We start from the raw sequence: 13,152 nt of genomic DNA, 5'->3' as shown, positions 1-13,152 counted from the left end.
GTATTGGGACTGTGCATTGTTAAGTGCTGACGGAAAATGCAATCTCTGAAATGGTGCTACCTGCTCTGTGGACGTCCCCGTAGGGTTCTTTACCTCGTCATCGACATCATCTTCTTGTCTAAATGTTGTAGGATGAGAATGAAGGGTCTCTTACCTCGTCCTCAGCATCTCGTGTGAAGTGTTTTGAAACAGGGATGAAGGATCTCTATTTGTCGCAGTGTTTAAGGACAGGGATGAAGTCTTTCTCTTCAACATCATTGCTGTCTCATCTGGTCTCAGTACTTTCAGACGTTACTATATATATATATGTGTATATATATATATATATATATATATATATATATATATACAAACACATGTGTATAGTCGTGGTCAAAAGTTTACATACACTTGTAAAGAACATAATGTCATGGTTACAGTATCTTCAGTTTCTAATAATGTATACAACTCTTATTTCTTTGTGATGACGAGTGATTGGAGCACATACTTGTCGACCACAAAAAACATTCATGAAGTTTGGTTACTTTATGAATTTATTATGGGTCTACTGAAAATGTGAGCAAATCTGCTGGGTCAAAAGTATACATACAGCAATGTTTATATTTTGGTTACATGTCCCTTGGCAAGTTTCACTGCAATAAGGTGCTTCTGGTTGAATTATTCCCGGTAAGGTTTATTCAGGTGTACTGGAGAGGAGGATACCTCGGATTCAGGAGGAACAGTGTGGTTTTCGTCCTGGTCGTGGAACTGTGGACCAGCTCTATACTCTCGGCAGGGTTCTTGAGGGTGCATGGGAGTTTGCCCAACCAGTCTACATGTGCTTTGTGGACTTGGAGAAGGCATTCGACCGTGTCCCTCGGGAAGTCCTGTGGGGAGTGCTCAGAGAGTATGGGGTATCGGACTGTCTTATTGTGGCGGTCCGCTTCCTGTATGATCAGTGTCAGAGCTTGGTCCGCATTGCCGGCAGTAAGTCGGACACATTTCCAGTGAGGGTTGGACTCCGCCAAGGCTGTCCTTTGTCACCGATTCTGTTCATAACTTTTATGGACAGAATTTCTAGGCGCAGTCAAGACGTTGAGGGGTTCCGGTTTGGTGACCGCAGGATTAGGTCTCTGCTGTTTGCAGATGATGTGGTCCTGATGGCTTCATCTGACCGGGATCTTCAGCTCTCACTGGATCGGTTCGCAGCCGAGTGTGAAGCGACCGGAATGAGAATCAGTACCTCCAAGTCCGAGTCCATGGTTTTCGCCCGGAAAAGGGTGGAATGCCATCTCCGGGTTGGGGAGGAGACCCTTCCCCAAGTGGAGGAGTTCAAGTACCTAGGAGTCTTGTTCACGAGTGAGGGAAGAGTGGATCGTGAGATCGACAGGCGGATCGGTGCGGCGTCTTCAGTAATGCGGACGTTGTACCGATCCGTTGTGGTGAAGAAGGAGCTGAGCCGGAAGGCAAAGCTCTCAATTTACCGGTCGATCTACGTTCCCATCCTCACCTATGGTCATGAGCTTTGGGTCATGACCGAAAGGATAAGATCACGGGTACAAGCGGCCGAAATGAGTTTGGGTCTCTCCCTTAGAGATAGGGTGAGAAGCTCTGCCATCCGGGAGGAACTCAAAGTAAAGCCGCTGCTCCTCCACATCGAGAGGAGCCAGATGAGGTGGTTCGGGCATCTGGTCAGGATGCCACCCGAACGCCTCCAGAGGGAGGTGTTTAGGGCACGTCCAACCGGTAGGAGGCCACAGGGAAGACCCAGGACACGTTGGGAAGACTATCTCTCCCGGCTGGCCTGGGAACGCCCCGGGAAGAGCTAGACGAAGTGGCTGGGGAGAGGGAAGTCTGGGTTTCCCTGCTTAGGCTGTTGTCCCCGCGACCCGACCTCGGATAAGCGGAAGAAGATGGATGGGATGGTTGAATTATTGACCACTCCTCTTGACAAAATTGGTGCAGTTCAGCTAAATTTGTTGGTTTTCTGACATGGACTTGTTTCTTCAGCATTGTCCACACATTTAAGTCAGGACGTTGGGAAGGCAAGGCAACTTTATTTGTACAGCACTTTTCATACACACGGCAGATTCAAAGTGTTTCACAGACAACAATGTGAAATGAAAGAAAATAAACGCAAGGCCGTTTTAAAACCTTAATTCTAGCCTGATTTAGCCATTCCTCTACTACTTTTGACATGTGTTTGAGGTCATTGTCCTGTTGGAACACCCAACTGCACCAAAGACCCAACCTCCGGGCTGATGATTTTAATTTGTCATGAAGAATTTAGAGGTAATCCTCCTTTTTCATTGTCCCATTTACTCTCTGTAAAGCACCAGTTCCATTGGGAGCAAAACAGACCCAGAGCATAATACTACCACCACAGTGCTTGACGGTAGGTATTGTGTTCCTGGGAATAAAGGCCTCACCTTTTTCTCCTCCAAACATAATTGCTGGGTATTGTGGCCAAACAGCTCAATTTTTGTTTCATGTGACCACAGAACTTTCCTCCAGAAGGTCTTATATTTGTCAATGTGATGCTAAATCAGGCTAGAATTAAGGTTTCAGAATGGCCTTCCCAAAGTTTTGACTTAAACGTGTGGACAATGCTGAAGAAACAAGTCCATTGCAGAAACCCAACAATTCTGTCAAGAAATGTGGTCAAAAATTCAACCAGAAGCTTGTGGATGGCTACCAAAAGCACCTTATTGCAGTAAAACTTGCCAAGGGACATGTAACCAAATATTAACATTGCTGTATGTATACTTTTGACCCAGCAGTTTTGGTACATTTTCAGTAGACTCATAATAAATTCATAAACTAACCAAACTTCATGAATATTTTTTGTGACAAACAAGTATGTGTTCCAATCACTCGTCATCACAAAGAAATAAGAGTTGTATAAATTATTAGAAAGTCAAGATACTGTAGCCATGACATTATGTTCTTTACAAGTGTACGTAAACTTTTGACCACAACTGTATATGTAACATACAGGTGGTTCATATTATTAGAATATCATGAAAAAGTTGATTTATTTCAGTAATTATATTCAGAACGTGAAACTTACATATTATATCAATTCATTACACACATAGTGATGTATTTGAAATGTTTATTTCTTTAAATGTTGATGATTAGTACTAACAATTACTGAAAATCCCAAATTCAGTATCTCAGAAAATTAGAATTTAAGTTCCGACTAGTACCAAAAAATATTTTTTAGAAATGTGGGCCAACTGAAAAGTATGAACATGGAAAGTTTCAGCATGTACAGCAATCAATACTTAAGTTGCAGCTCCTTTTGCCTGAATTGCTGCAGCAATACGGCGTGGTATAAAGTCGACCAGTCTGTGGCATGGAGTCCACCAGTCTGTGGCATGGAGTCCACCAGTCTGTGGCATGGAGTCCACCAGTCTGTGGCATGGAGTCCAGCAGTCTGTGGCATGGAGTCCACCAGTCTGTGGCATGGAGTCCACCAGTCTGTGGCATGGAGTCCAGCAGTCTGTGGCATGGAGTCCACCAGTCTGTGGCATGGAGTCCACCAGTCTGTGGCATGGAGTCCAGCAGTCTGTGGCATGGAGTCCACCAGTCTGTGGCATGGATTCCAGCAGTCTGTGGCATGGAGTCCAGCAGTCTGTGGCATGGAGTCCAGCAGTCTGTGGCATGGAGTCCAGCAGTCTGTGGCATGGAGTCCACCAGTCTGTGGCATGGAGTCCACCAGTCTGTGGCATGGAGTCCACCAGTCTGTGGCATGGAGTCCACCAGTCTGTGGCATGGAGTCCAGCAGTCTGTGGCATGGAGTCCACAAGTCTGTGGCATGGAGTCCAGCAGTCTGTGGCATGGAGTCCAGCAGTCTGTGGCATGGAGTCCACCAGTCTGTGGCATGGAGTCCACCAGTCTGTTGCATGGAGTCCACCAGTCTGTTGCATGGAGTCCACCAGTCTGTGGCATGGAGTCCACCAGTCTGTGGCATGGAGTCCACCAGTCTGTGGCATGGAGTCCACCAGTCTGTGGCATGGAGTCCACCAGTCTGTGGCATGGAGTCCACCAGTCTGTGGCATGGAGTCCACCAGTCTGTGGCATGGAGTCCAGCAGTCTGTGGCATGGAGTCCACCAGTCTGTGGCATGGAGTCCACCAGTCTGTGGCATGGAGTCCACCAGTCTGTGGCATGGAGTCCACCAGTCTGTGGCATGGAGTCCACCAGTCTGTGGCATGGAGTCCACCAGTCTGTGGCATGGAGTCCACCAGTCTGTTGCATGGAGTCCACCAGTCTGTGGCATGGAGTCCACCAGTCTGTGGCATGGAGTCCACCAGTCTGTTGCATGGAGTCCACCAGTCTAGTCTGTGGCATGGAGTCCACCAGTCTGTGGCATGGAGTCCACCAGTCTGTGGCATGGAGTCCACCAGTCTGTGGCATGGAGTCCAGCAGTCTGTGGCATGGAGTCCACCAGTCTGTGGCATGGAGTCCACCAGTCTGTGGCATGGAGTCCACCAGTCTGTGGCATGGAGTCCAACAGTCTGTGGCATGGAGTCCACCAGTCTGTGGCACTCCTCAGGTGTTATGAGAGCCCAGGTTGCTTTAATAGTAGCCTTCAGCTCTTCAGCATTGTTGGGTCTGGCATCTCGCATCTTCCGCTTTACAATACCCCATAGGTAGTCTATGGGGTTAAGGTCAGGTGAGTTTGCAGGCCAATCAAGAACAGGGATACCATGGTCCAGGATACCTGGTACTGGTAGATTTGGCACTGTGTGCAGGTGCCAAGTCAGGTTGGAGAATGAAATCTTCACCTCCATAAAATTGGCAGCATAAAGTGTTCTAAAACTTCCTGGTAGACTGCTGCATTGACCCTAGACCTCAGGAAACACAGTGGACCAACACCAGCAGATGACATGGCACCCCAGACTATTACCCATTGTGGAAATTTGACACTGGACTTCAGGGAACGTGGATTCTGTGCCTCTCCTGTCTTCCTCCCGACTCTGGAGATACAAAATTTACTTTCATCTGAAAACATAACTTTGGACCACTCAGCAGCAGTCCAGTCCTTTTTGTCTTGAGCCCAGGCGAGACGCTTTTGACGTTGTCTCTTATTCAAGACTGGCTTTACACAAGGAATGCGACAGCTGAAGCCCATATCTTGCATACGTCGGTGCGTGGTGGTTCTTGAAGCACTGACTCCAGCTGCAGTCCACTCTTTGTGGATCTCCCCCACATTTGTGAATGGGTTTTGTTTGACAATCCTCTCCAGGGCGCGGTTATCCCTCTTGCTTGTACACTTTTTTCTACCACATCTTTGTCTTCCCTTCGCCTCTCTAGTAATGTGCTTGGACACAGAGCTCTGGGAACATCCAACCTCTTTGGCAATGACCTTTTGTGTCTTGCCCTCCTTCTTTAAAGTATCAATGGTCATCTTTTGGACAGTTGTCAAGTCAGCAGTCTTCCCCATGATTGTGTGTCATACAGAATCAAAACAAGAGACCATTTAAAGGCTTTTCCAGGTGTTTTGAGTTAGTTAGCTAATTAGAGTGTGGCACCAGGTGTCTTCAATATCTGACCTTTTCACCATATTCTAATTTTCTGAGATGTTGAATTCAGGGTTTTTCATTGGTTGTCAGCTATAATCATCTCTTTTTTTGGCAAAAAAACACTTGAAATGTATCAGTCTGTTTGGAATGAATGTATACATTCTACAAGTTTGACTTTCTAAATGGAATTAATGAAATAAATCAACTTTTTCATGATATTCTAATAATATGACCAGCACCTGTATATGTGTGTATATATATGTATATATATACTGTATATATGTTATTTATTTATTTTTCCGGGGCGCTCCTGGGGCCTGCTTGCTTCACTGGGGTTGCAGTGTCAGGCTACTGCAGCTGGACTGCGTGACTGTGGACCCTGGGTCCCGCCCCCCTTCTGGACGCCCATCTTGGTTGGGGCCTGCTGGGTCTCGTCCCTGCCTCTATCGTGTCACTTTGGTGCGTTGCATGGTATTCTGTGGTGTCGCATGGCGGCTAGCTCTTGGGGTAGTGACTTTGTTGGGCTTGTGGGGTGGAACGGTCTTTCCGTCCAGCTGCAGAGAATATCTGGGCCCCTCGGGGCGGGGCGGGGCATCTTTCGCTAGCTTTGGAGCTGGCTGTCGCCGGCTTGTCCCGAGTCTCGTCCTCTGCAGGGTCCGTCTGTCTACGTCTTGCCGCTGGCCTGCCGGGCGAATCTGTGGGCCCGGTTCTGGGGGTCCTGTTTCTGGCCAACCTGACTGGGCTGGAGCTGTACTTTTGCTCTCGTACGTACTGGGCGACAAATATATTGTAGATACAAACACACAATTATTCATACATATAAACATATATATGTACATTCAATTATACATACATAGGTATATACGCTCCGAGATACATACCGTATTTTTCGGACTATATGTAGCAGCTTTTTTCATAGTTTGACCGGGGGTGCGACTTATACTCAGGAGCGACTTATGTGTGAAATTATTAACACATTACCGTAAAATATCAAATAATATTATTTAGCTCATTCACGTAAGAGACTAAACGTATAAGATTTCATGGGATTTAGCGATTAGGAGTGACAGATGTTCTATAAGTTATAGTTATTTGAATGACTCTTACCATCATTATCCATGCGTTTGTTACGTCTCGTCTCGATTACTGTAACGTATTATTTTCGGGTCTCCCCATGTCTAGCATTAAAAGATTACAGTTGGTACAAAATGCGGCTGCTAGACTTTTGACAAGAACAATCAATCAATCAATCAATCAATGTTTACTTATATAGCCCTAAATCACTAGTGTCTCAAAGGGCTGCACAAACCACCACGACATCCTCAGTAGGCCCACATAAGGGCAAGGAAAACTCACACCCAGTGGGACGTCGGTGACAATGATGACTATGAGAACCTTGGAGAGGAGGAAAGCAATGGATGTCGAGCGGGTCTAACATGATACTGTGAAAGTTCAATCCATAATGGATCCAACACAGTCGCGAGAGTCCAGTCCAAAGCGGATCCAACACAGCAGCGAGAGTCCCGTTCACAGCGGAGCCAGCAGGAAACCATCCCAAGCGGAGGCGGATCAGCAGCGCAGAGATGTCCCCAGCCGATACACAGGCAAGCAGTTCATGGCCACCGGATCGGACCGGACCCCCTCCACAGGGGAGAGTGGGACATAGAAGAAAAAGAAAAGAAACAGCAGATCAACTGGTCTAAAAAGGGAGTCTATTTAAAGGCTAGAGTATACAAATGAGTTTTAAGGTGAGACTTAAATGCTTCTACTGACAAACAAGAAAGTTTGATCACATTACGCCTGTACTGGCTCACCTGCACTGGCTTCCTGTGCACTTAAGATGTGACTTTAAGGTTTTACTACTTACGTATAAAATACTACACGGTCTAGCTCCATCCTATCTTGCCGATTGTATTGTACCATATGTCCCGGCAAGAAATCTGCGTTCAAAAGACTCCGGCTTATTAGTGATTCCTAGAGCCCAAAAAAAGTCTGCGGGCTATAGAGCGTTTTCCGTTCGGAAACCAGTACTCTGGAATGCCCTCCCAGTAACAGTTCGAGATGCTACCTCAGTAGAAGCATTTAAGTCTCACCTTAAAACTCATCTGTATACTCTAGCCTTTAAATAGACCTCCTTTTTAGACCAGTTGATCTGCCGCTTCTTTTCTTTCTCCTATGTCCCCCCCCTCCCTTGTGGAGGGGGTCCGGTCCGATGAACATGGATGAAGTACTGGCTGTCCAGAGTCGAGACCCAGGATGGACCGCTCGTCGGGACCCAGGATGGACCGCTCGCCTGTATCGGTTGGGGACATCTCTACGCTGCTGATCCGCCTCCGCTTGAGATGGTCTCCTGTGGACGGGACTCTCGCTGCCGTCTTGGATCCGCTTGAACTGAACTCTCGCGGCTGTGTTGGAGCCACTATGGATTGAACTTTCACAGTATCATGTTGGACCCGCTCGACATCCATTGCTTTCGGTCCCCTAGAGGGGGGGGGTTGCCCACATCTGAGGTCCTCTCCAAGGTTTCTCATAGTCAGCATTGTCACTGGCGTCCCACTGGATGTGAATTCTCCCTGCCCACTGGGTGTGAGTTTTCCTTGCCCTTTTTTGGGTTCTTCCGAGGATGTTGTAGTCGTAATGATTTGTGCAGTCCTTTGAGACATTTGTGATTTGGGGCTATATAAATAAACATTGATTGATTGATTGATTGATACCATAATATGTTAGGTTAACATAGCAGGCACCTTCTCAGTTGGTTATTTATGCCTCATATAACGTACACTTATTCAGCCTGTTGTTCACTATTCTTTATTTATTTTAAATTGCCTTTCAAATGTCTACTCCTGGTGTTGGGTTTTTTCAAAAAAAAATCCCCAAAAAATGCGACTTATACTCCAGTGTGACTTATATGTGTTTTTCCTTCTTTATTATGCATTTTCGGCAGGTGCGACTTATACTCCGAAAAATACGGTACATACAGTCATGCATATAATCACATTTTATCAAACATATATGAACATTCCCCCAGGGAAAACTGGGTCAAATACGGCACACTGATAAAACTTAACCTACCGTATATCCTTGAATTGCCGCCGGGGCGCTAATTAATTCAAAACCTCTTTTCACTCCTCCGCTTACCAAAGGCATGCGGTAAAAGTAAGCATGCTCTAATTGTTTCAAAACCACTTCTCACTCCGGCACTTACCAAGGGCATGCAGTAAAAATTTGAGTGCGATGTAAGCTTGGACCTTAAATCCTACTGAATAGCTCTTAATCTTCTTCCCTTTATGCGATTTCAAATTACCGGTATTGAAATCAGCCTCCTCCATTTTGAAAATGATGACAGGGGAAGTGTCACTCGTGACGTGACCAGTTTGACCAGGCGGTAATACTAAGCATGCGCTAATTATTTTGGGAAGAGAGTTTGACCCGGCAGTAATTCAAGTCAGGCGCATACTATATGTCCTGCGGCAATTCAAGGAAATACGGTATATATACTATAACAATCTACAAGGTTAATGCAGTTCACTTCACTTTCTTCCCATTCATTTATCTGCTTTTATGTTGTAATTCAAGTTATCATTACATATATGTATTGTTGCATTTGATACAATTGTATTGTTGATAATAGAGGTAATTATACATTAATAACAGTGCCATTTCTATTGGTATTTGTATTGCTCCATCTGTAGTGCTATAATGTTCATTGTCATTTCTGTGTTCATATTATTCTTCTTTGCTATCACTTTTCGTATGATATTTTTACATATATATAAAATATTTGCTGATGTTGTTCTGTTGTTGTTATTGTTGTCTCTATGTCTTTTCTCCCTTTTGTCCCCTCCTGCTCCAGTTCGGCTGCACCAAACATTAAAGGGGAATTGCAATTTTTTTTCGGAACTTTGCCAATCGCTCACGATCATTATGAAAGACTTGATGATGGATGTTTTTTTGTTTTTTTTTTATCAATTCTAAATATTAAATAAATGTGATGAGGTGGCGACTTGTCCAGGGTGTACCCCGCCTTCCGCCCGATTGTAGCTGAGATAGGCGCCAGCCTTATACCAAAATGTACTCCATTTTGGTATAAGGCTGTAACATCTTGCCGATTGTATTGTACCGTATGTCCCGGCAAGAAATCTGCGTTCAAAAGACTCCGGCTTATTAGTGATTCCTAGAGCCCAAAAAAAGTCTGCGGGCTATAGAGCGTTTTCCGTTCGGGCTCCAGTACTCTGGAATGCCCTCCCGGTAACAGTTCGAGATGCTACCTCAGTAGAAGCATTTAAGTCTCACCTTAAAACTCATCTGTATACTCTAGCCTTTAAATAGACCTCCTTTTTAGACCAGTTAATCTGCCGCTTCTTTTCTTTCTCCTATGTCCCCCCCTCCCTTGTGGAGGGGGTCCGGTCCGATGACCATGGATGAAGTACTGGCTGTCCAGAGTCGAGACCCAGGATGGACCGCTCGCCTGTATCTGTTGGGGACATCTCTACGCTGCTGATCCGCCTCCGCTTGAGATGGTCTCCTGTGGACGGGACTCTCGCTGCTCTCTTGGATCCGCTTGAACTGAACTCTCGCGGCTGTGTTGGAGCCACTATGGATTGAACTTTCACAGTATCATGTTAGACCCGCTCGACATCCATTGCTTTCGGTCCCCTAGAGGGGGGGGTTGCCCACATCTGAGGTCCTCTCCAAGGTTTCTCATAGTCAGCATTGTCACTGGCGTCCCACTGGGTGTGAATTCTCCCTGCCCACTGGGTGTGAGTTTTCCTTGCCCTTTTGTGGGTTCTTCCGAGGATGTTGTAGTCGTAATGATTTGTGCAGTCCTTTGAGACATTTGTGATTTGGGGCTATATAAATAAACATTGATTGATTGATTGATTGAACATAAACTGCTGAAAAAGTGAAGCACGGTGAATTCTCTCCGAATGCACTGTCAATGCTAGATTACATTACTGGGGCGGCATAGCTCGGTTGGTAGAGTGGCAGTGCCAGCAACTTGAGGGTTGCAGGTTCGATTCCCGCTTGTGCCATCCTAGTCACTGTCGTTGTGTCCTTGGGCAAGACACTTTACCCACCTGCTCCCAGTGCCACCCACACTGGTTTAAATGTAACTTAGATATTGGGTGTCACTATGTAAAGCGCTTTGAGTCACTTGAGAAAAGCGCTATGTAAATAAAATTCACTTCACTACCCATCACCATTTGTTTAGTTCTCTAATACAAAAAAATGCCGTCGATTTGACTATGGGAAAAATCTAATGAATCTTTAGTCGAAGACATCCCTCGTAAATTCAAAGATTCCAAACCCTGTCATAATTGGAACACAATCAAAGAGTGTGAAGTCCTTACTTGATGACATTAGAAGAGTAGTTGATTCTCTTGTAGTACGTTGATAGTTTCCTGGCCAAAAAGACGCCGAGGATGGAGAAGGCTAAACACCATCCCAGACTGAACCAGAAGGCATTCTGAAAGACAAAAGGTAATGTAAAATGAAAAAAATAATGTGAGTAATTTAGAGGTAAGTCAGTGTTTTGCAAGTCCAAGTCAATCAATCAATCAATCAATCAATGTTTACTTATATAGCCCTAAATCACTAGTGTCTCAAAGGGCTGCACAAACCACTACGACATCCTCGGTAGGCCCACATAGGGGCAAGGAAAACTCACACCCAGTGGGACGTCGGTGACAATGATGACTATGAGAACCTTGGAGAGGAGGAAAGCAATGGATGTCGAGCGGGTCTATTATGATACTGTGAAAGTTCAATCCACAATGGATCCAACACAGTCGCGAGAGTCCAGTCCAAAGCGGATCCAACACAGCAGCGAGAGTCCCGTTCACAGCGGAGCCAGCAGGAAACCATCCCAAGCGGAGGCGGATCAGCAGCGCAGAGATGTCCCCAGCCGATACACAGGCAAGCAGTACATGGCCACCGGATCGGACCGGACCCCCTCCACAAGGGAGAGTGGGACATAGGAGAAAAAGAAAAGAAACGGCAGATCAACTGGTCTAAAAGGGGAGTCTATTTAAAGGCTAGAGTATACAAATGAGTTTTAAGGTGAGACTTAAATGCTTCTACTGAGGTGGCATCTCGAACTGTTACCGGGAGGGCATTCCAGAGTACTGGAGCCCGAACGGAAAACGCTCTATAGCCCGCAGACTTTTTTTGGGCTTTGGGAATCACTAATAAGCCGGAGTCCTTTGAACGCAGATTTCTTGCCGGGACATATGGTACAATACAATCGGCAAGATAGGATGGAGCTAGACCGTGTAGTATTTTATACGTAAGTAGTAAAACCTTAAAGTCACATCTTAAGTGCACAGGAAGCCAGTGCAGGTGAGCCAGTACAGGTGTAATGTGATCAAACTTTCTTGTTCTTGTCAAAAGTCTAGCAGCCACATTTTGTACCAACTGTAATCTTTTAATGCTAGACATGGGGAGACCCGAAAATAATACGTTACAGTAGTCGAGGCGAGACGTAACAAACGCATGGATAATGATCTCAGCGTCTTTAGTGGACGGAATGGAGCGAATTTTAGCGATATTATGGAGATAAAAGAAGGCCGTTTTAGTAACGCTTTTAATGTGTGCCTCAAAGGAGAGAGTTGGGTCAAAGATAATACCCAGATTCTTTACCGTGTCGCCTTGTTTAATTGTTTGGTTGTCAAATGTTAGAGTTGTATTATTAAATAGAGGTCGGTGTCTAGCAGGACCGATAATCAGCATTTCCGTTTTTTTGGCGTTGAGTTGCAAAAAGTTAGCGGACATCCATTGTTTAATTTCATTAAGACACGCCTCCAGCTGACTACAATCCGGCGTGTTGGTCAGCTTTAGGGGCATGTAGAGTTGGGTGTCATCAGCATAACAGTGAAAGCTAACACCGTATTTGCGTAGGATGTCACCTAGCGGCAGCATGTAGATGCTGAAGAGTGCAGGGCCAAGGACCGAACCTTGAAATAGTGCCCTCGGGGAACATGCTTAATCAGTTTCATGCAATATCATGTTTCAAAAAGATGTGAACTGCAAAATGTCAGTAGCCAATAATCCTGACTTCCTCATTTTGATAAAAAAAAACCTAAACCTCAGGTCTCATAAAAGGTGGAGTTTCCGAGAACTGTAAGCCATCCATCCATCCATCCATTTTCTACCGCTTATTCCCTTTTGGGGTCGCGGGGGGGCGCTGGCGCCTATCTCAGCTACAATCGGGCGGAAGGCGGGGTACACCCTGGACAAGTCGCCACCTCATCACAGGGAACTGTAAGCCATGATCATCAAAATTATAATAAATGCTTAAAGCAGGGGTCGGCAACCCTAAATGTTGAGAGAGCCATATTGGACCACAAATACAAAAAAGTAATTGGTCTGGAGCCGCAAAAAATTTTAATTAAGTGCTATAATAATAGTCCGAGTCCATGGTTCTCGCCCGGAAAAGGGTGGAGTGCCATCTCCGGGTTGGGGAGGAGACCCTGCCCCAAGTGGAGGAGTTCAAGTACCTAGGAGTCTTGTTCACGAGTGGGGGAAGAGTGGATCGTGAGATCGACAGGCGGATCGGTGCGGCGTCTTCAGTAATGCGGACGTTGTATCGATCCGTTGTGGTGAAGAAGGAGCTGAGCCGGAAGGCAAAGCTCTCAATTTACCGG

The 13,152-nt window shown here is 45.8% G+C and overlaps 2 protein-coding genes across 4 annotated transcripts in view; one reads left to right on the top strand and one right to left on the bottom strand.

Moving 5' to 3' along the window:
- The window catches only part of LOC133558959 (prominin-1-A-like), a 95,720-nt gene that overhangs the window by 7,781 nt on the left and 74,787 nt on the right, over window positions 1-13,152 (bottom strand). For 2 of the 3 annotated variants that reach the window (XM_061910168.1, XM_061910170.1), the window contains exons 23-24: window positions 10,861-10,976; window positions 2,017-6,280 (exon numbers count right to left, since the gene is read on the bottom strand). In XM_061910168.1, coding sequence (XP_061766152.1) covers window positions 5,953-6,280; window positions 10,861-10,976 — 444 coding nt within the window. In that variant the 3' untranslated portion in view covers window positions 2,017-5,952. Of the gene's footprint in view, window positions 1-2,016; window positions 6,281-10,860; window positions 10,977-13,152 lie in introns of those variants that run through there. The other variant, XM_061910169.1, reaches the window with a different exon arrangement.
- Window positions 1-13,152, top strand: part of LOC133558961 (BLOC-2 complex member HPS6) — a 39,990-nt gene that overhangs the window by 19,047 nt on the left and 7,791 nt on the right.

The sequence above is a fragment of the Nerophis ophidion genome, linkage group LG09, assembly GCF_033978795.1.
Source record: "Nerophis ophidion isolate RoL-2023_Sa linkage group LG09, RoL_Noph_v1.0, whole genome shotgun sequence".
In the NCBI taxonomy this organism is placed as follows: domain Eukaryota; kingdom Metazoa; phylum Chordata; class Actinopteri; order Syngnathiformes; family Syngnathidae; genus Nerophis; species Nerophis ophidion.
Note: the sequence above shows the minus strand (reverse complement) of the source record. Positions and strands in the feature narration are given on the sequence as shown.